The sequence below is a fragment of the Anser cygnoides genome, chromosome 3, assembly GCF_040182565.1.
Source record: "Anser cygnoides isolate HZ-2024a breed goose chromosome 3, Taihu_goose_T2T_genome, whole genome shotgun sequence".
In the NCBI taxonomy this organism is placed as follows: domain Eukaryota; kingdom Metazoa; phylum Chordata; class Aves; order Anseriformes; family Anatidae; genus Anser; species Anser cygnoides.
The window spans coordinates 82,888,928-82,912,075 of record NC_089875.1 but is presented as its reverse complement, the minus strand read 5'-3'; the positions used below and the strand labels follow the sequence as shown (position 1 = coordinate 82,912,075).

General features: G+C 39.4%; 1 protein-coding gene across 4 annotated transcripts; it reads left to right on the top strand.

The window, feature by feature from the left end:
* The first annotated feature begins 52 nt into the window (after positions 1–52).
* CASP8AP2 (caspase 8 associated protein 2) lies at positions 53–22,116 on the top strand. 4 transcript variants are annotated; one of them, XR_010830465.1, is made up of 9 exons: positions 53–296; positions 1,131–1,211; positions 3,054–3,154; positions 4,317–4,391; positions 5,548–5,663; positions 8,017–10,541; positions 13,007–15,962; positions 16,467–16,750; positions 17,633–17,732. XR_010830465.1 is itself a non-coding variant. In XM_048049499.2 (9 exons), the coding sequence occupies exons 1-9, from the start codon at positions 257–259 to the stop codon at positions 19,166–19,168; spliced, it is 6,051 nt and encodes a 2,016-aa protein (XP_047905456.2). In that variant the 5' UTR covers positions 54–256; the 3' UTR covers positions 19,169–22,116. The 4 variants fall into 4 exon arrangements, 2 of the variants coding, with proteins under 2 accessions (XP_047905456.2, XP_013035524.3); XR_007158651.2 differs by having other exon boundaries at positions 16,467–16,753; XM_048049499.2 differs by lacking the exon at positions 16,467–16,750 and adding an exon at positions 19,112–22,116 and having other exon boundaries at positions 54–296.
* Positions 22,117–23,148: the final 1,032 nt, after the last annotated feature.

The following is a 23,148-nucleotide window of genomic DNA, read 5'->3' as shown; positions in this document are numbered from 1 at the left end:
TTCCCCCCCCCCCGCCCCGCACCTCAGCGCCCGGCCTGCGGAGCGGCGGCGGCGGCGGAGCGCTGGGAGCGGGCGGGCCGCGGGCAGCGCCCCCCCCGCCCCTGGTCCCCCCCGGTCCCCCCCGGTTCCCTCCGCGCCCTGCCGGCCCCCGGGCGCCGGTGTCGCCCCCGGACGGAGCCGAGGGGGCTGGGCTGGGGGCTGCTGAGGCGGCTGCGGCGCCTCCGTCCCCATGGGGAGGCCGTAGGGAGGCCGCGCCATGGCGGCGGGGCAGGACGGGCCGGGGAGCCGCTGCGACGGTAAGGTCAACAGCCCGCTCACCTCTGCTTCGTCGTGCGTAGTTTAACCCCCATTATCCCCCAGCGAGGCGTATCTCTAGCCGCATTAAGAGCTTTGTTCCTTTATTTCTTACTTTTAAGAGGAATTCACCAACGCCTGACCTAGCACAGGCAGCCAGGGTGCTCTGACAGCGTTTCCAGCTCAGCAGCTCACCCACATTTGACTCACCTGACGCGTTTGTGAGATTCCCCACCTCAGAAAGTCTGGGGGTGTCGGTGCTTTTCGTAACGGCAACGGTGTTTGCTGCCGAGATCCAGACACGGGAGATGAGAGTGGCACAGAGGCCTCGGGAAAAAGACAGGAAGACAGGCTGAGGAAATTTACATTGAAACCATTTTGCAGAACCAGTTAACGTGTGAATAGCTGGCAAACTGAAGGGAATTTTCTGAGTTGTGGTACGGACTGTTACAATGCCTTCTGTTACTTCGTGAGAAATAGTTCTTTTAACAGTACTTGGTTTATGATAGCAGTTCTTCATCTGTGCTTCTGAGTGATACCGCTTCTGAGATCAATGTGTTCTACAAATAAGTTTCAAATTCAGACCAAGTTGGCTTTGCCAGTTTGTAATTCTAAATTTTACCTGTATTTAAAGCCATATAACTTGTTTCATGTACAGTTCTTGTAAGATGTAGGAGTTGATCTTTGCTCCTTGGCGACTAAAGAACTTTTTCTCCATAGCAACTACTACTAGCACTCTTCTGTAGTACCCTAGGATCATACCTGTAATTATGAGAAAGTTAGAGTTTATTAAATGTTTACTTTGGTACATTGTGGTTTTCTTTTTTTTTCTTTAGCTGAAGCTTCCCCCTTCAAGGAAGGTGATGAGAGCTCAGTGGATATTTACGATGGCTTGGACAATGGCTTGACGGTTCCTGGTAGGTTGAACATATCTCACTAACTGGCTCGAAGAATTGCAGTCTCTGTGCTTTCTAGGCTGGTTTCAAGCAAGGCGACAGTTAGCATCAAGTTTATATTTAGCTGGGCTGACATATGCTTCAGTGTTTTACTTGTTTAAGTTGAAGACATATATGTTATACTCTGTATAAATACAGCTGGGAATTCTTAAATATTTTAGCTAAATAAATTATAGGATAGTTTTCATGTGATGCTGGCTATTTTAAGAGACCTGGGGCATATAGAAGGGCGCAGAGAAACCTCAGCTCTGTGCCTCGCTACAAGACACATTACTTTGGAAAATGCACCTTCCTTTTGTGTTTTTTAAATAGTTTCAGGACCAGAGCCAACAGTCACTGATCACTAAATCACCAATGAGAGCTCCAAAACATATCACTGTGTGATAAAGTACATTCAGTAGGTCCTTTGGACCTTTTGCTACATTCTCAGTAATTTCACATGCTAATGTAAGTTATTTTCCTCTTTTATGTGTCACCATAATTTCATTTAAGGTAAGAAAGAAATGGGCCTGTAATGTGTTCTTTTTTAGGAGTCTTAAAGTCCAGTTTAATTAAACGCAGTTTCTGGTATTTAAACAAGTGTTTCTCTGCTGACCTTATTCTGCGAATGCCTTGAATTTTTATGGAAGGACTGTACTGCATCCTGTAGCCGTAAGGCATCTGTACATCATTTTCCATTTTGTATTTGTTAGCACATTTAAGATGTATAAGTCCATATTTCAGGTACTGAAATATGTTGGTGTGTAAAAGTAAAAGATGCAGGGAGGAGTAAGGTAACAAAATGCAGACATTTCCCACGTTACAAATTATTTGATATAGTTTAATTCTGAGGGATTTTTTTTTTTAATTTAAAAAGAAGATTGGTGAGATTTTTGCTGTGACAGATGTTATTTGCACGTCTTCTTGCACTGCATTAATACTTTTTGCATTACAGTATCATCCAAAGATTGAAGCACAGGTTTGATAGCTTACTTCGTTTATTTGACTGTAAATTCATCCGTGTTTCAGAGGTGTTGTAAATCAGGTCCTGTCAGTAATGTGTATTAGGTGAGCAGAGCACACAGGCTCACTGAGGAAAGAGCACTGTTAACCTAAGTAATTTGGGTGTATTTTTTTTTTTTCATGTCTTTGGAACTAAAGCAAGGGAGTTTACATTTGTGAGGGACTGTGAAGCAGCATAGAACATTTATTCAACAGAAGAAGCATGCGATTCAACTCCACACCAACTCTACAGTAGTTCTTTTCCTTCTTTCCTCCTCCCATTTTATTCCGAACAAGTAATCTGGGTTTGTGAATTTGTAGGTCACTGGCAACTGAGTTTTCTTTTTCTCAGAAATGTTTTTCAACTGCAAATATTTCAAAGACAAGTCTGGCCAAAAGCTGAACGAATTGTAGGATGTACATATTTATTTTAACTTTCTGCAACCTGGTGGCTCTAGAATTGTGGAACCTTGCATCACTGCTTAGGTGTAGCCCTTCATGCTTTGTAAATTAGGTAGCTTTACTGCGAGGTAGCTCTACTTTGACTCACAACAACTTATCAGTCACAAAATGCACCCATCTTTGTTGTTAGGTATTCTGTAATTCTGTAATTTTTCTAACGTGGTGCTTTCAGTTGAACTTTAATTTCCATCATTACTTTTTATGTTGATGTAAATTGGATCACATAATTCCAATAAAACTAATGCAAATGTTGAAATTCAGGATGGAAATTTCTTTTGATTAGGTCATGTCTTCTCCTTGGTGACACAGTGCAGTCTAGCTGGGAAAATTCCTTTGTGTAATTTATTTTTCTTTCTACAGACAACTCTGCTCCAAATTATACACCAGTTGGAAACAGTTTAAACTTGTTTGATGAGATCTTAATTGAAGAAGGAACTGCAAAGGAAGCATCTTACAATGAGGTGTGTATTAATGTGACAAATAATTTTAGTGTTTCTGTTTTTTTCCCAATTTTTGTTTGTAACTTGCAAAAACGTTTGTCAGTATGCTTGCGTTATTGGGAAAATAGGCAAACCACTTTTAAGTAAAGGAATAAAACCAAGAGTTGGTTCATAAGCTTGTCAGCAAGTTTATCGGAATCAGTAAATCTTTCACTCTGTCTGTGGCGTGGTCTGTTCTCATTTAGCATCCTTTTGCATGCAAGTTGTATCAGTTATGTTACGGAGAAATTTACCAGGATTTCTTTCTAGGTAAATGTTTGTTCAACCTTCTGACACAAGGCTGGTCTCGATGTGTCACCCAAGAAATTTTAACAGACTAATGCAAATAGGGCATGAATCGAACTCGTGTGTACTCAGGACCGAAGACAACTATGCAGTAGATAACTGCTTCTAGCCAATCAGCACAACGTTTGCTCGTGCAGCATCACGTGTCCTGCTCAATAAGACACATTTTAACTATAAACTCAAGATTCAGAGTAAAAGGGAAAATCGTCCACAGATATACACTAGAGGAGAAGCAGGAGCGAAACATCCAGTAAGCTGCTAAATGATGAAAATGTCGCTTCAGAAGTTTGAAAACAATTGACTGTCAAAAACGGCAAATAAGGAAGTTGTCCATTTTTGTGTGAAAGCTTTATAGACATCTAATTTTAAAGAATGGGTCACACTAAATGCTTTTTATTTAATTTTGTGATCTCGACGAGAACATGTCCTTTGCAGTCTGTTTTTTAGTTAACTTTCTGTCATGTTTTTCCTATTTCCTATTTTGTATTATATAAAATCTGACAAACACGTTCCCATCTGTAGGGCTCTGAGAGCTCCTGCTTCCCAATTATCTTGTCTTTAATTTCACAATACTTTGGCTTCCTGTTACTCTCTAGCCTGACTGTTGGGCAAGCACACATAGGTTCCCTCTTATCTGAATGTCTGTGGCATTTTAGTGAATTTTATGCCCGTTGGAGTGTATTGAAGCTTTTTGTTTTAATATGGCTTTGGAGATGTATTTTTGGAAAAACAGAGCTTCGTAATATTAATTGCTGTGTTAACAAACTAAATCTGGGGGAGGCACTTTTTTATGTGATTAAGTCCACTACTGTACTGTGAATTCTTCTCTCTTTGACAGTTGCAGGCAGAGTATGGAAAATGTCAACAGCAAATTAAAGAGTTGATGAAGAAATTCAAGGAAATACAGGCACAGGTACTGTAGTTCAAAGGGCAATATTGTCAAGATTTATGTAAAACAAACTGAGTATTGGTTAGAGAGAGGGAGTTAATTTCATATTCTCTCCAGAATGAATCCATTACATGGATGGATTGTAAAACACCTCTGTAGGTGTCGGGAGAGTTGTTAGGATATCGTGTGACAAAATCACCAGGTAACTTCACTTGTTTTACTGAGTTGCATGCAGTAAGACTTGGAATGCTTAAAAAATTATCTTTTATCTCTTTGATTAAAAATTAAGTATGTTAAATAACTGTTTATCAGAAAAATCCATGGTTTTCTGGTTCATAGAAAACTGTCTGTAATGCAGTAGGAGGCGGGTTGCAAGGAACCTGAGCTGTCATTAGAACTGGAAGAGGATGTCTGTGTTCAGCCGAGTGCCATTTTGATAAGGCTGAACTTATCTTCAGCTTGAGCTAGTGCCCCCGTGCTGTGCCATCCCATCTAATCCCATCCCATATAATTCGATTACCTTGGGCAATTCTGCTGCGTGCTCTACCGTGTATTACAGATAAGTCCCAAACATTCTATGCTTTGAAATAGGAAGCAGTTTCTGCTCTATGACACTTCTGTATTGTTTCCTGCAGAATTTGTCTGCTTCTCTGAGCAGGCTCTGCTGAGGACAGTTATTAAAAGAAGGGCTGTCTCTAGGATTGACAGACAGGCTTCTGGAACAAAGCGTCTAGAAATGTGAGAATGATAGAGCACCCGAAGTTGTGTTTGATACCTTCCCTCAATCTCTTGAAAGCTGTTAAAAGCTGCATCTGTCATTTGATGCAGTGACCATGAAAGCAACAAAATGAGTAAAAGAATGAAGCAAAAGGGAGGATTGTAGGTTTTTAGCTCTGTTTTTTTTTCTAAGTGACTACCTGGAACATAAACAGGAGCAGAAATATGAGTGATGTTTAAAAAGTAATAATAATTTAAAAAATCCTTTGAATCTTAATAATTCTGACTTCTCCAAAACATTTCTCTTGTTCTCCTGTCACTGTAGATATGATAGGACTTCTTCTAACAATTGTTTTTTACTGTTTTGTTACATATTTGGATTCCTCAGCTAATTCTTATTTTCTCTCTCTTTCCTTCTCTCCCTACCCCTCTCACTTTCTTTTTGTATTTATTTAAAAAACAGAACATCATTCTACAGAATGAAAACCAAGCTCTTAAAAAGAATATTTCAGCACTTATTAAAACAGCAAGAGTGGAAATTAACCGTAAGGATGAAGAAATCAGTAATCTCCATCAAAGGTACAGCTAGACAGCGGAACTTCAAACATGCTTTTTGTCTGATCACCTTTATATACTTTCTTACAAACTTTGTGTGTATTCTAAGTAAAATCATTACCTAGTAAATAACTGAGTAGTTTTGCAATAGTGTATCTGAGAAAATAGGTGTGTATTTTTTTTTTTTTTTTTGCTTGGTGGGGTCTTTGGTTTCTAATTGAGAAAACAAGGAGGAATACAAAGGGTGACTGTTTGCCTGACGGTCACTTCTTTTTTTGTTTGATTTGTTTAATCACCCATTCCTGTTGGGTTATCTAACAACCTTGCATGTTTCAAAGTGGATATTTTGCAAGGTTCAGCTTTGGAACTGCTCTATTTTATAGTCATAGAGAGATGAATTCCATGAAACGTTTCAAATAGTCATTGAACATAAATAAGGAGACTATATAATGTTTTCAAGGCAAGATGTGAAAATCCTCTCTCCAGTGGTGGAGGACAGCAGCTACAGGATTATTTATTTTTTTTTTTGCCATTTCTGTGTACTACTAATCGTACTGTAAGGAAGATTTGGAAATATTTAAGTATGCAGTAATTGAGTGTAAGGATTTTAGACTGATTGAAACCAAAGTAATAGTCCACGATTTAGGACGCTAGCTTATTGCAAGGTCACCTGCTTGTCGCTTGTGTGATGTCAGCCACATCATCGGTTTGTTTGTGTTTCAGTTTGACCATTTGGCACTTTCTTGCACCAAAAGATGTAATGAAGAAGAAGGTTCATTTGCTATTATCCTGCTAGAGGCTGTATGTGTATTAACTATGCCATTTTTTTTCCAAATCAAAAAAATGAGAAGTTACCAGATTGAAGCCAAGAGGTTTTACCTTGTGTCGTTCTTTCAGTTGATTGGTTGTGATACAGTAACTGTCACTTTCACACCTTGAGCATAGTATTTGGTGTTCCAAATTACATTTTTTGAAGTATATTCTTGTTTTGCATACTCAACTGTCATTAAAGATTTTTCAGACTCCGTTGCAGTACCTTCTGACAGTGGTGAAAATTTTTGAATGAGGTATTTGACCTAGCTATTTTGGAGGCATCTGTCGTGGAAAATCATGAGGAAAGTGGCACTTGGAGGTCTTAGACATACGCCTTGCCTGTTGGATGGTCTGTAATAAATTAGCTCACCTTCAGCAGCCTGTCTGTGAAGGCTGCTTCAAAGATTATATCTTTCAGGGAAATTGTTAGTGTTTATCTCAAAAAATATTCTATACAATTGCATTCACCACTCATGAATACAAATTTAATGGCAAAATCTTGACAGTACAGTTCAAAATTAAACAAAAATATAGGAAAGGGCTTTGGATTACAACAGCTGCAGTATTCAATGTGAAGCTCAGTTCTCATCACACAATTGCACAATTTTGGAATATAGCCAGTTGCATAAGCTGATTATTACATATTTAAATTTACTGTTTCATTCCAAAAGGAGTGTGCAGTTTTAAAAGGCAAAACCAATCCTGTTATGTATTGAAGGTAAAGAACTGATTTCTTACAATTGGACACTGCTACTTTATGCTTAAATCAAAAGGTGGTTTGCTGCCATCATTTTTTGGTATCACTTCTACTTCTACTTCTGTTTGCTTCTGCATGGATGAGACACAATCTGTGATTCTTTTGAGAATAGTGGAAGGTGTTTAAGGAAGTCACCATTGCCTTTAATCATGTCCTTGTTATGAAGTAGTTTGTTGAACATGGCAGGAATGTCTCATTTTTTGTTCTGGTGAGGTAACTTTACTGAGTGCTTGCAGTAACGAGTAAGAGTTCAGGCTATACAGACTACGTGTGCCTTTGTAATTTTCTATTTTTTTTTTTTTCTTATGATGACCTTGCAGCAGTAGCACATGGCCTTGATGAGGCTCGAGTATTGTAGTTTACTACTTGCTTTCTGTAGCTTGTGGCAAGTTTCAGCCTCAGTAGTTTGTTTTCTCGGTGGGTAGAGTAAGCACAGTTGTGTGCCTGTTCTTTTGGCTGCCAATCTGCACAGTAGTAAACTATTGAATTGCTCTTTTTTTTTTTTTAAATCACCAATACTGCAAACCATGGGTATGTAAAGAACAACTTTTTCCTAGCAAAAGACTCTCTTTCTTGCTGGATAATGAAATATTAATTTAAATTACTAAAAGTGTTAATTAGACCCAATTATATTATTTTACTGTGTGTTAGTGGAAATTATTTAACTTCTTTTATCCCGTGTTTTCTTCAACTTGGAGCTGAAAGAAAGGATGACAAGTTTGTAGAGAGATATTGTAACTTGGCTTCAGTCATTTTAAAATAAATTTCAAAACTAATATGAGGTATGTTTTTTCCTTGTATAAACAGGCTATCGGAATTTCCCAATCATCGAAGTAGCTTCACCAGAGCGTATCTTCCTGGGTCAACTAATGGACGGTGTTCAGAGATGTGTAAAACTAAAGAATCCAAATTCAGACCTTCTGACTTAGGTGACAGTGTAAAGGTGGAACACAGAGTGAAAAATGACTGTTCAAAGGATATACACCACAGTTACTCATCTCATAATGGGGACAATGGGAAGTCTAGCTCCGAAAAAAGAAACACTCCATACGTACTGAGATACCCTCCTGAAGAGCTCTGCAATGATGGTGCTCGATTATGTCTACCGAACCATGACCACAGTTGCAACAAGGATAACAGAAAGGAGAAAAAAGAAATGAAAAGTGATGAACAATACAGTAGGGGAAATGTCACCAAATACAAAAGAGAAGTACATCAGAGCACTGGTAACAGTGGTAATTGTAACAGTGTTGATAGTGAAGAGGGGAATTCAGATCCTCATCAAAAGCTGAAGACCCTTTCCGAGAAGGTTAGTAAAAATGAGTTGCAACAAAAAAGTCAGAGCATAAAACTCAAAAGCAGCCCGGCTTTAGAAAGAAGAGTAGAAAGGGGCGTTTCTTCTTGGGAGAAACAAGCTACTGGTAAAGATAGATGTCTATCAAGAGAATTGTACGCAGATGAGAGATCACCAAATGTGATTAAAAAAGACATTAAAACACATGATAAAGACGAAAAAACCTCTGGCCAAAAAATTAAACCAAATGAAAAGCTACAGGAGCAGCCAAGAAGGTCTGGTAGAGGGAGCAGTCCACACTCCAAGAATGAACATTCAAAGACTCTTCATGAATCACGTAAATGTCGCGTGGAGGAGTCTAGAAAAGGAAGAGACATTGACTGCAAGAGAGACAGGGGAGCAAATGATCACAGCTTTCGAGAAGGGAGGTCCTCGCCTTCTAATTCCAGCAGCAGAGAGCATAAACACGCACGCTTCAAGGAAAACAGTAGTAGATACGAATGGGAAACAGCACATTCCAAATCAGAGAAGCACAGAACCGAAGAAAAAAGGAAAAGAGAGAGGGACAATCAGGATGAAAATAGACATTCTAGAAATGAGAGAAAAGTTACAAAAGAGATTTCTCACCAGTATGCAAAGGAATTCAAGAAGGGTACAGACATTGCAAAAAGTGAACGAAACAAGTCCTCTAAGTCAGAAGAAACATCAAGAGTAGCAGATGGTTTAAAAGACCATAAATTTTCCAAAACTAAAGATCACACTGTGACGAAAAGCAAGGACTTAAAACTTAGCTTTATGGAAAAGCTGAATTTAACTCTCTCTCCTGCAAAAAAACAATGCCTTTCTCCACCTGATGGACTTAAAACACCTTCCCAAAAGGCTGCAGATGAGGGAACTGCAGAGCTCACTCTGCAGGCAGAAATGGTAGAGACTGTCCACCCTGTTAACTGTGCTCCTGCAGAGCAGGCTAATTTAACACTACAAGTTCAGAACAGCACAGCTGAAATCGGCGTGGAACCAGCACTGCCTGCTTCTGTCAGTTCTGAAAATGAAGCCTTGAAAGGAGCAGCAGCAGACCCAGCACAGCCTGAAGCACTGCCAGCAGTGACAACTAGTGAAGCGAGCTCAGAAACCTTACCAGAACCGGTAGCGAGCCAGGTAGAGTCCCCGGCCTTGCCAGCAGCAGCAGAGGTGTTGGTTCCGGATGAGATGCTGGCTGAAACCTTGTCAGCAGCAGCAGAGCCTTGTGGTCCGGTTGAATCAGAAGCCTCAGCAGTGGCCGTGATGGATCTGGATCACCCCGAAGCTTCCTCCCTGGAGGTGGCAGGGAGCGTGGCACAATGTGAAAACTTGCCTGTGACAGCGGGGGTGAGGCAGGACGATAACGTGCCAGCAGCAGAAGTGGCACGGTCCGAACCGCACAGTGAAAGTATGGGAACCCTTCCTGAGTCAGCAACAGAGAAAGAAGAGGAAGATAAAACATGGCTAGCTGCTGCCACAGAAAACTCAGCAGACCACCATGGCTCTCAAAACCTTGGCTTAGGGGACTTGGAAGCCAAAAGTTCTGGTGACTTGGAGTCCTGTGAGGCTGCGGGTGACATCAATGAAACAAAACCAGACTCTTTAATGGAAGTAGCGAAGGATGGTGATCAGTTGGCTGCAGAAAATCTGGAGCCTCCTGTTGAGGAAAAGACTGTTTGTGGAACGAGCATGAGTACATCTCAGTCACCTGACAGAACTGCAGTAACTGATCCAGATGCACCATTGCTCGACCAGAATCCCTGTGGTCTGGAGCCAGACTTCACTGAAATCAGTACAACAACAACTTCTCTTATGGGCGAGGTGTACCCTAGAACTAAAGAGAGAGAAACCAACCCGGTACCTGTTGATGATGACAGTTCAATACTGAGCATCGATCTCAATCACTTGAGGTACATCCCGAAAGCGATCAGCCCGCTGAACAGCCCGATGCGCCCTCTGGCAAAAGCACTTAGGATGGAAAGTCCCTGCAAAGGTCTTGGGAAGAGTTATAACAAAGGTATTCGTATACATGTGTTCTGATTTGTTCTAGGCATAAAGCCTTAAAAGAGGCATTCACGGAAAGGAGAAATTACTTCTTTTAACCGCTTTCTCAGTACAGATTGCTTCTTTAGCTGTTCAAGTCATAATGGTCCTTTTGTTTATATGGAACCGTTTAATGCTACAGTCAGGGTTGTAGCCAATGGAACTGTAGGGCAAGCAAAATTGGAGTTACTGCTTAACGCTGAACGGTTGCAATAAGAGTTGATTTACAAACTTCTCAAAAATCATATATGTATGCTTCTTAATTGTGGTTACTTCTGACTGTATCTCATTAGGTATTGCTCTGAAATTTTAGAGGTGAAAGTTAATTAGGATCGTATTCATTCAAGTATTTATTTGTGTGAAAACTGGAAAGATTACCTGAGACCGTCAGCTTAGAGAACTCTACATTTGAGTGAATTTCACTGTGAGTTTTAAGGTATATTTTATAACTGTGAGGCAGTCAGGGGAAAAACAGTAGAACAAATCAGAGAACACTAGGATACACCATTAATCAAGTAAGAGCTGACTCCTAAACAAGATGTCAAAGAGATAAAATATGGTGGCAGCACAAAAAGGAAGAGAAAATGCTGAACTCAACATTTAAATATTTTCCGTGTGTGATTCTTAAAGCTTCCTGTAATGCTCTGCAACTAATAAAAAGTTTTCTTGGAAGTTTTGACTTCCTAGTAGAAGAGGAATGGGAGAGTGACCTTGAAACCCTTTTTCTTATGTTTCAGGTTATAACCTTTGTTTTGCTGTGATTTGCTTTGGGTTAGTCTCAAATTCTCTCTCTCGTACTTCAGAAAGCTACTCTCTCAAGCGTGAGTTGCTTTAGCGGTTTGTTTCACTCATGCAGTGGTTTGTATCCTTTGAACTGTCTGGGGTGACATGGGAGCAGGGTAGTTGAACATCACATCGAAGTATTTTTCTCATATTGTGCTGTTTCCCTGGGTTGCTTATTAGAGGAGCCAATCCTGTCCAGAACTTGTTACCATATCACAGTGCAGTGGTTTCGTCTGTGAAGTTAGATGCCTCGTTTCCTTTGTGATCTAACTAGTAATATGCCCGTCAAATGTTCTGCATCTGCTAAAAAAATTGATGGGAGGTTGTGGCTTCTCTTGGCCTTGAAATTCAGCACTCCCATCTCTCCCTTGTGCAGGAAGGGGGGACGTATCAATAGTGCATTTTGACCACTTTCATTTTGTGCTCTAGTTTGTCAAAGCATCACATTGATTAGTTTGAGGTGTCGATCCTTGTGAGACTGGAATGGAGGCAGTAAAGAAGTACATTTTTGCTCCCGTAGAATCCGTGTAAACGTTTTCAAATACTGCTTGAAAGCGTTAATCACAAGTTCATTTTTTTATGGGGAGAAATTTAGATAGGATCATTTGTAAGATGAAATGTTTGTTAGAGGTCGTTAAGCAGTCTAATCTATGTGAGATTGAACATGGGAGTTTTATTAACTAGAGTGTCCAACAAGCCTATAATTAGCTGCAAAACTCATTAATCAATACATAGGCATTTCAGTGGATTTTTTGTACACTGGCAATTAGCTTGTCTTTTCTTCTTTTGTAACATCCTGCTTTGTAGCTAACTGTAAGTGCTTAGTTTTCTTAACAAAAGTGTTTGTTTTGAATTTAAAATAATTATTAAATACGTATTTAATGATCTCAAAAATATAAAACAATAAACTTTCAGATGGGACATAAACTTAATAGGAAGGCATTCTACATTTGGCAGAACTTTCAGCCTTTCCTTTCATGTATCTCATTCATTATTTCTGTCATTCAGGAACCTGAACTTGAGGCTTTCTCCAAATTTAGGCAAACTTTTTTTTTTTCTTCATATCCTGCTTTGCTTCTTTGTGGTTCCGGTAATCTTAAATGTATCAAAAACTGAGACAGGAGTTTATCATGTGTACAGCGCCTACTATAATGGGCCTCTCTTTTTGTTTAGTAAGTTAGTGTATTGGAAGACTTGAAGGGTTAAGTAGATCCTTTTTGTCAGTGGGGGAAAAGTTAGCTGAATGCTGACACTAATAGGGTATTCATACTGCTCATTTTGTTTTCATTGTGAAACTATTTAAAGAAAACCAAGTATTGTATGCAAATGTTAATCCGTAATGATGTCAACGTTAATTCAGCTTGTGCAGTGTTCATAAATGTTGTTAAAGTGAGTGGAAAGAAGTTCAAAACTGATGGAAGCTTACAGATTTTTCTCTTTTCAATGCATATGTTTGTAAGATAGATCGTGCGTCTCTGGTGAAATGTCCAGTCCTTATTTGCCCTTTGAAGCTCAAACTCCCTGAGTTGTCAGTGGCAATTTCAATCTAACCATTCTGAACAGAGTCACTTTACAGAATAGGATCCTGTTTTTCTCAAAATACCTATTTATAATTGCATTCTTTATGGTGATTGGCAAACTGTTTTCTTTTTCTAGATTTAATTCCTGAAGGTGCAGTCGTCGTCTGCCCCTCAAAGAACTTGTCAAAGGAGGTAAATAAAGAAAATCAAAAGCCAGTTAGCATGTCTGATGAACACCTAGAGATGGAGTCCCAGCTGAGTATCTCTTCAGATGAAATAGAAGAAGGAGAAATCATAAGTAGTGATGAAGATGAAGAAAAAACTAAACCAGAAAGAAGCTCTGAAAATCCAAAAATTCCAAGACCAAAAACTCCTGAAACACGGAATTTGACCAGCAGTCCGCAGAATCAAAAGAACAAAACCGTGTGCTGCAGCGAAGATAATGGAAAATTTGTTGCTGTGAAAGTAAGTACAAAGAAGAATGGAGAGAGGCATAAAAACCAGGCTTTCAGATCCTCAAAGGATATGAAGAAAAATAAAACGGTGAGCATCACTTGTCTTGAAAAAATAGTTCAAGTTATAGTTGAACCTTCAAGTGTACAAGAAATCATGCAGATGCTAAGAGCTATACGAAAACAGATGAGGAAAAATTATATGAAGTTCAAGGTGCACTTCCCAGTTCAGCATTTTCACAGGATTATTGAATCTGCTATCATAAATTTTACGTCACTAATAAAATACCTGAACTTTTCCAAAATGTCTACGTTAGGTGAGACGTTAAAATTGAATATATGTGATATTATAGAGTCAAAACTTAAGCAAGTTAAAAAGAATGCAATAGTGGACCGTCTTTTTGAACAACAAGTATCAGATATGAAAAAACAGTTATGGAAATTTGTAGACGAACAGCTTGACTACTTATTTGACAAGATAAAGAGAATCATTGTAAAACAATGTGACATGGTAAAGGTGGGAAATGAGAGTGAGGAAGGGAAGCATGAAAGAACAGGAAAACAAAACCACAAAATTAGCCATAAAAATGATGTACAAAGATCTAGAAAAAAGTCTCTGAAAGCCAGATCTCAAAAACCTGAAGAATATATCCTTTCGAAGCACATTGCGGATTATCAGCGAGCTAAGGGTCACCATGAGAAGAATAAAACAGATGCACCAAAAACCGCCTTTACAAAATGTCTCAACTCCATTGATAACACAAGGAATTCCCTAACCAAAGTGCAGCCCTCTAAAGAGAATAATCTGCAAGGCACTGTCACTCCCTTGAAGGGTGCAAAACATGAAAAAGACGGATTCCAGCTATCCAGAGATGCTAACAAGTCTGATCTTAGTTACGAGCTGCTCACGGAACAGCAAGCATCCAGTCTTACGTTTAATCTTGTAAGCGATGCTCAGATGGGCGAAATTTTCAAAAGCTTGCTGCAAGGTTCTGATCTCTTGGAAAAAAATGTCGGTAGCAACGCTGACAGACACGAGTGGGAATTCAGGACACCAGAAAAACAGTTTTCAGATAGTCATAAGTGCAGAAGTAATGCTGCTGAGCTAGTGCAAGAGGCTGCTCCGAAGGAGGTTCCTGTGGAATCTCGATCGGTGGAAGATGTCAGCTGGCCTGTTGTTTCACCCATGAGAGCTCCCTCTTTAACAACGAGGCTTCAGATGTCTGTCGATCCGGATGTACTGGACGAAAGCTGCATGTTTGAGGTTCCTACAGGCGCGACTTCGTGCAAAGAAGATGAATGCAGTTTACAAAAGAACAAATCGCTCGTTTCTTCTATCCTCCTCGAAGATCTGGCTGTTTCCTTGACGATTCCATCACCTTTGAAATCAGATGCCCACCTTAGCTTCCTAAAGCCCGAGAGTAGTTCTGGCTCAACTCCCGAGGGTGTCCTCAGCGCACATTACAGCGAAGATGCGCTTCTTGAAGAGGAGGATGCCACGGAACAAGACATTCACTTGGCTTTAGAATCCGATAACTCGAGCAGTAGGTCAAGTTGTTCTTCATCGTGGACCAGCCGTCCGATTGTTCCTGGCTTTCAGTGTCGCCCCAGCCTACCGATGCAAGCAGTAATCATGGAGAAATCCAACGATCATTTTATCGTGAAGATAAGGCGTGCGGTGCCGTCTGTCGCAGCAGCATCTGATCAGGTGGCTTCAGTGAAGGAGGCACGGGCATCCTCAGCCAAGAATGACAAGGAAGTGAGAAGTGGTGAAAAAGAAAGGGGCAGGCAGAGTGCCGTAGCTGCCACCGTGCTGGAAACTGTCAAACCCGATCTGATTAAGGCGGATCAGGTGCCTTATGCTGGCACTGGGCAAGAGCAAAATCCTGCCTTGCCTCAGCCTCTAAAGGAGTCTCGCAGTAGCACAGGAAAGGAAGGAACTCCTGTCTTGCTTGGGCCCTGTAGAAAACCTTCAAACACAGATAACTGCAGTGTTGAAAGCTCAAATGAAGGCTCTGAGCAATCTCAGACACACAAATTGAAAGTATCTGAAAGCTTAAATGAAACAGGTGTTAAATCCCAAGCTTTGTTTCCCGTTGGATGCGGTGCAGGGTCCTGCATAGACTTAACAGATGATGCCGTTAAAGAAACTTCATGTTTCGTAGTGGAATCTGCTGCAGATAACAGGAGTCAGCAAGCTCCTATGGGAAACTCGGAGATCTGTGATAGAAAAGAAGAACTGGAAGAGTGCTCTGATGGATTCATAGACTTAACAGAAGAGCTTTCCAATGAGACTGTAGCAGGCGAATGTAATCTTGAAGAAAAACCCACTTTAAATACTGATGTGGGTTCCCAAATAAGCATAGATGACAAAAATAATAAAAAACGTAAAAAGGAGGCTGTCAAAGAGAATTCCAACTCGAAAAGGCAACGAAAAGAAACAGAAGTGGGTGAAGAGAGCGAGGGAAGTGACACGAAATCTGAAGAGATAAATTTGGGACACAAACAATGTTACACTAAGAATAATGAGTTGCAGCAAAACAAAGACTCTTCTCCTTTGGCTTCGTGTGCGTCATCGCCTAGTCTGTATGCCAAAAACATCATTAAAAAAAAGGGAGAAGTAGTAGTTTCCTGGACAAGGTAATAATTTCCTATTTGATCTGTTTCTTCTTTTCTTTTGTATTTTTAAGCTATGTAATACACTGGAAAGTGGGAAAAAGAGGATATTGAGCTGATAGCTGAAGTTATTCAGCAGCTCTGTATCCTTCTTCAAATAGCAGTCTAGGAGTTTGTGCAGGATGGCTTTGTGAAAATGATTTCTTTCCTTAGAGTACTATTGAAAAGTACCAAAGTCTGTTTCACCCTTGTTTCCAGTGGAAAACAAACTTAAGAAATGAACTTACTTCATGTAGCAGCTTTTGGAAGAGAACTTTTTTCATTATTTCTTGGGTAGGTTAAATCAGATGTGCCATAAAAAGAGTAAGATTTCCATACGTTGTAACTAATTCCTTCACTTACCCAAATCTACCAAAGCATGGGTATTTTTTACTTTTGTTTTTAAAGATTATATGCTCAAGTAACAAGACCTCTACTGTATTGTACCATCTGTAATTTTTGGCTCTCCTGCCCCAAAATTGCACTTAGCCTCTGCAGGGGTGGAAGTCTTTGATGTTCCTGCAAAGCCTGGGAGCATTGGTGACTGGACAAAGGGCAGTGGCCGAAGATTTCCCCCACTGAGAGAAGGCACGAGAGCCAACAGTTCACTGCTTTGGGGTCTCCGCTGCTCCATCTGCAGAAGTGTGCTCCATTCGTGGAGTGTCAACCATTCAGCCCAGATATTGTGTGGAAACACACGCTGTATATACAGCGTATATAGGGGCTCCTGAAAGATCCAGGACAGACATTTTTCTGAAGTAAACATCAGACAGGTAGTAAGTTTCGAGGTAGCATTTTTAAATAAAATCCTTCAGGAAAAAAAGACTATAAAAGCTAATATGATTTTTAACGTGCAAACCAGTGAGAGAGGATGATACTGTTAAAGTTTCCCTTGTGGATATAACTGTTTTCTCTGTCTCGGTCTTTGTACATCTTTGAACTATGCTATTTAAATAGACATTTTTTTAGGCTAACATTATGGTTTTCTGTGAAATGGAGGAAGTTAAATAGATTGTATTGAATACGGTATATTCCAACCAAAGATACGTGGTAGCTACTGTATAACAATAGTGTCTGTATACATTTTACAAATACCTAAACTGATTAACAAGGCCAACAGCAAATCAGTGACACAGTTATGAATAGACTCCTAGTCCTGTTTTCTCATTTGTACTGGGGATACACTCTGTGTTTGTTGTATTAAGCCACTTACGGAAGGCAGACGTCTCTCTGTTTAGTCTGTGAATTTCTGTGCGCCTTTGGTGAAAGGTGCTGCCTAGCCATGCAAACTGAGACAAGTCTGCTTCAGACTACTGGCCCCTGTTGAATTCAGGAGTTCCTTACAACTGAACTTTAAGTTTCTGCTTTAGAAGCATAAAAGTCTTTTAAATGATGTTGGTTTGGGGCTAACTCCTTTTAATATTCCTGTCAGGAAGGGCAGGATTATCTCACTGCCATTTGCTTGTTTATACTGACTCCGTTGTTCTGTGCCAGTAGAGGGGGGAGTCCTCCATCAGTTCATTGCTGCTATTCGAATTCATGTTCTGTAGTTCGGAAGCGTTCAGAATTTTATATATTCATGTAGGTTGTTTTTTTGTTGTTTGTGCACATGTGCAAATCTGTCTTAAAACTTTAAAAATCCATTTTTGCTGTAGAAATGACGACCGAGAAATTTTACTGGAATGTCAGAGAAAAGGACCATCAAGTAAAACCTTTGTTTCCTTAGCCACTAGGCTGAACAAAAGCCCCAATCAGGTAGGTATTACCATTCTTATTGTTGATAACAACTGCATTGATATTTTTGTGATTGCAGTTGAACAAAGACCTTTGGAGATCTTTGTTAATTTGGAGCTGTTTTTCCCTCATGCCTTTTTTTGGGGAGTTCTTGAAAAATCAATCTCTGATTCTCCCAGATGTTGCTTTTTAAAAATACACATTAACAGAGTATTATGGTCCTGGGATTCATCAGTATCTGTTTGATTGGTACCTTGATACTGCTGCATTCAGTGATAGGCTAGGGGCAAAAGGACTCTGGTGCTGAATCAGCACTAAGATAAAGAAATGTAATTTGGAGAAACCAATAGCCTTGACGTGCATTTAATAAATCAGAAAATAATTAGAGCTATAAAAAATACTAGGATTTTACGAAAAGGACATTTTTCATTAAAATGTTTCCTTTTTCCTTTTTAATGAAGAAACTTCAAAGGACACATTCAATGTAGACTGTTTCCAGAGGTTTGCATGTAACTTTGTACTTGTCTTGAATTGCTATCTTAATTTCTGTCCTCCAAGTCTAAAAAGGGAGATACCCCCCCTTTGAGTAAGTTAGGAAATCCTGCATGCTTGGGTTTTGGCTTTGAGGATGTTGTGTTACATGCTTACAGAGTCTTTGGCGGATTTAGAAGTTGTTGAGGTGGATGGTTGGCATATATAAAACAGTGGTATCTGTCTATTCATGCCATTCTTTCCACCCACCTCTTTAGTGAATGGCAGCCATTCTATAGCAGCATGCATACTGCATTAAGAAATGCTAGCTTATAACCAAATGAGATCGCTATATAGGTTGTGTTGGAGGAACAAAGGAAAATGTTGGACTCTCATCTGCAGACCAGTTTTGTAAAATTCCTGGGAGGCAAGTTGCAGCACCATGAGCTGTAAATACCTGAAACAACAGTTCTACAAGAGGGTAGCAAATAGCCAATAAGGTGTGCTTTTTGTGTAGCACAAAATAAGGCTTTGGTTTTGTTTGTTTTTTGTTTGTTTGTTTTTTTTCATTTGAATCATAAGTGAGTAAGCAAAATTCAAGTCCAATTGATTTGAAGCCTTTGTCTTTTGCCTTTCAAACCCTCTCACTGGTAGGAAAGAAACGTGTTAAACCGCTAGTGGCCTCTGGGATGAACCTGGAGGCTATTTCAGATGTCAAAGGTGCATGCAGGAAGACTTCCTCAATCCTTCGTAGTACAAATCCAGTTAATGTGGTTGTGGTGCTCTTAAAATTCTCCCCTTAAAACTTAATGGAAGCAAACAAGAACCACAAAATAATGGTCCTTTTTAAAACCTTATGCTGTTAGATCGGTTTGTCTTAGTATGGAAATCCAGGGCCTTACTAATGTGCCTTTTTTATCCTCCACTAGGTTTCAGAAAGATTCAAGCAGTTAATGAAGCTGTTCAAGAAATCCAAGTGCAAGTAAACTTGCCATCCAACTGCTTTGTGGTTACAGGTTTAGCTGTTACCAGCAATGATGGACAATAACCACTGCATTCGTGTGGTAGGATTGGCGGGAGGTACCCAAGTCAGAGTACTAAGTTTGGTAAATCTGATGCACTGTTAATTATTACCTCCCTGTCCGTGTTTCCTCTGAAATGTTCTTATCAGAGCAACAGAGTAATGCAGAGGAAACATCAGGAACAAACTGCTGAGAAAGAATGCGCACGTACCAGTGGAGCAGTATCACTCCAAGGGACTGACATCTGTTGGTTCAGTGTATTCTGTGAGCAAGGGTGAGCGTGCAGTCAAGTGGAAATGGTAGCTCTTGCTTATCTTGGCAGAAGTACTGTATATGGTGATATCAGAACATGATTTTAGAAAGTTAAGAGTTCTTTGGAATCCAGTTGGTAAGTAATCCTGGGGACTAATAGATAGGCTGTGGTCATGTTGAAGCACAAAAAGTGGTACTTTAAGAAGTTAGGCCTTTTTCTTTTAAAACAAGTCGAGGCACTGATTCCAATAATTCAGTAATTCCAGAAGCTGCTTTTCTAGTAATCAGATTCTGTTGGTAAGGAATAGGTCGTTCTTTACTGTTCCGTCAGTTGGGCATTAGTGGGTTTCGAGGAGAGTATCTAGCAAAGTGTAGGGTTCGTCTTCAACTTTAAACAAGTTCTGTAAGCCACTTCCTAATGTCTCCTGTTCAACAGAAAGAGATGAATGAATTTCTCTTTGAGGGTACCCATCTGTCTCCATTGACAATGGAGGAAGTCTAGACAGTTGGCTTAGATTAGACTCCTAACATTTAGGTTTCCGAAGTCAAATAGAATGAGACCCAGCTGCTGTGAGACGATGAAGCCAGTCATTAATGCAGTGACCAGTTCTTCAGTTTCTTTTAAATTGTGCAATAGACTGATGAGTGTTCATTTATCAAGAACCATCTTGAAGTTTAAAAGACTTCGCAGTTCTGCTGATATTCAGAAAGACTTAGCATTGAATTTTGTATAGCAGATTATTTTTTTTTCTTTCAGAAAAAAAAAAAAGGATTTTTTTTCTTTTTTTTGATCTGGAAAAGGCTGATTTATCTTCTCCAAACTACATCTGGGAAAGGTGCTTAAGTTAAGCTAATTTAGGTTCATAGGTCTTCTGCATAATGAACATTTTGTTCTGTTTCAAAAAAAAAAAGTTTTTTATTTTTATTACTATTAATTTAGAAACAGACTTTTACAGTTTTACAAAAAGTTACTTTATAGTAATTAATCGGGAGAAAAACTTTTCTGTAAAAACAAGCAATTTCAAAAGCTTGACAATTTGACATGTTTTGACAGCGGTTGTATCTATCATTACAAATTGTTTGGAAATTCATGGTACTTTTTGGTTTTAAAGGACTCTTATAAAGGCTTCCAGTTTCACCAGTACATACTAAAAGTGTGTGTGTGTATATCTATATGCACACACACACACATCATATACATATTGCTGGTTTATCCCAAATTTCTAAAAAGCTTTCTTTTTCCACCCCTCTAGGGTTGCACAGGTCGTGCTTTCATTATGGATTCAGTGATGTTTGAGGTTTTAGTCGGTACTGAGGATCAGAACTGCTGTAGTCTTTATTCAGTCAGAGCAGCTGCTGAGACTAGCCCACTTAAACGCACTGCCTCTGAACTGGGATTAAATTATTTTTTCCAGAACCCAATGAACACTCCTTCAGTTTCAGCATAATGATTTTTGGCTCCCTTCCCGAGACGTAGTAACTAACGGGACCGACTTTTCACTCTAATAAACCATCAGATAATTCATCAGTGATGTTGCCACTGACACCTCTGGAATACTGTAAACATGACTGGTGGAACCGACTGTCGTGCTGCCAGACAGTGTATAGTCTCATTTTAGGCAGTGCTTTGGAAACTGTTAAAAGGAATCACTTGAGTAAGTTATAATGCCTGTTCTGGCGGTCTTCCATCATATATACTTGCTTCTATAACGTTTGCTTTTGATGATCGGATGAGCTACGTAGGCAAGGCCTAGCGATATCGTTGGGGATTTCTGTAGCTATCCATGCTTGTTCTTTACAAACGTTTGTGACAATTGTTTACTTACTCGAGATTTAGATCTAACCAAATCTGTTCTCAGAATAGTCGGCTTGCAGAGCAGCATTTATGTTTGAGGAAAAATCAGACTTCTAGTAAGAGTATTTCTTAATCATATCCTTATAGATCAAAAAGTGCACAATATCGAAGGCACTGAGGGAAGTAGCCTCACTACTTAAGTGCTTCCTCTCTGTCTCAGAAAAGCAGACAGTATTTTATTATGAAATTGTTTATTCCTTGTCTGTGTTTATTTACTTTCTTATCTGTACAGGTTGGAGGGGATGGGACTGTTTTGGTTCTGACCTGGATTCCTATTTTGTAAATTGTGACACTTTTTTTTAATGTTCTGTCTATTGTAAGTATTTGTACAGGTTCCTACATGGTCATGTAAAATATCTAATGTGTGTATATATATATATAAAAATATATGTATAAATATAGAGCTTTGTTTAGCCAAAGATGATTTTTTTAACTATATAAAACTCCAGGTTTATTTTGTATAAACTAAATAGTTTGCTTACTGTAAGAGTAATGCAAAAAATAAATCTGTAAAATCCACACAGTTATGTTCTTGTTGAACAAAAGTTGGCTTGGAGTGCTTTTGTACCATTGTTTGTAATTTATTTCTTCAGTAAGAGTTTTGGTACATATATGCAAAAAGTACTGTATGTAAATCTACAGTCTTATTTGTGAAACCTCAGGTAAATGAAAACATTTTCCAGAACTGTTTTCTAATGGCTTGACAACTACAAATGCTGTGAAGCAGCATTAAAATTGACTTCTGTTAGACTGTATGAATTAGTAGCTCTGTTGATGTTCTGGCCAATAAACATGGAAGCAATCAGCTGCTGCTCTGATACAATTACTGCTCCAATTACAGACTGCTTATTTTTTAGTGAACGTGAACTGGATCAGAAACTGAACAATTTAACGAACTATATAAAACCATCCTTTATTTATGAATTACAGTCTTTACCAATCCTCTTTTCCCCAAAACACTGTTTATTTGTTGAGTGAACCATCACAAAGGAAAAGACATTTTTGTTTCCAAGGTTTTTCACTGGAAGGGTAGCTGGCAGCCCTTCGAGAGTCTCGCTGCACTTTGCTATCGAGGCATGTTTGCTTTTAGCCAACATGCACATTTTTACAGGATTTGGTTTAAAAAAATCCTAATTGACATAGGTATTGAAAAAATTTCCAAAGTGGAAATTCATAAAGCAGGGTTTATGGAGGAGTCACAGATCTACATCATAATGAAATCATGGGGATCGGGTATTGAATTTTGAGGGGTTCTTTCTAAGGCATAGTCTGGTGCCAGCTAACCATCCATACAGATAATAGTAGACTGGAGAAAAGTCATTTCTTTGGGCTCCAGAGAAGTCATTTAGTTGCCAATACAGCAATCCATAGCTCTTTACATTGGTTTTGCACTCACTGTCTTCATTCTAAAGCAAGCTGGAGAATAATCTTTACCAATTTGTCTTCATTGTAAGGCTGCAATACTAAAGCATGCCAAGAAGCAGGTTTAAGGAATTCTGAGCTTTCTTAGAGGCATTTATGGAATCAATCAAGAGGTTTTTTCAGGACCAAAGTTGGCTTTATGTGAAAGATGGATGAATTTTCAGCAGTGGCTGACACTTCATCTGCCATCAGAATTTTAACCATACTGTGGCATGCCACCGAAAGCAAACCCATCTGAGTCACAAGAGATAATACATAAAATAGGTAAATACATTAACAGAAAGGACGATGCAGAGTTCTTGTTAAAATAAAGAGGCCTGTGCTTTGAATCTAAGAACTGGAACATAATTGTCCATACAGTTGTCTGGTGTGGAGGCTGAGGGTTTAGATCTTCCAATTCTGAGGGCTGGAAAGG

What these genes read in the sequence shown, in the direction of transcription:
- CASP8AP2 (XM_048049499.2), top strand. Translation starts at nt 257, where the DNA reads ATGGCGGCGGGGCAGGACGGGCCGGGGAGCCGCTGCGACG. An exon ending in AGGAAGCATCTTACAATGAG is followed by an intron (nt 3,155 to 4,316) that starts GTGTGTATTAAT and finishes TCTCTTTGACAG; the next exon opens with TTGCAGGCAGAGTATGGAAA. An exon ending in ATCAGTAATCTCCATCAAAG is followed by an intron (nt 5,664 to 8,016) that starts GTACAGCTAGAC and finishes TTGTATAAACAG; the next exon opens with GCTATCGGAATTTCCCAATC.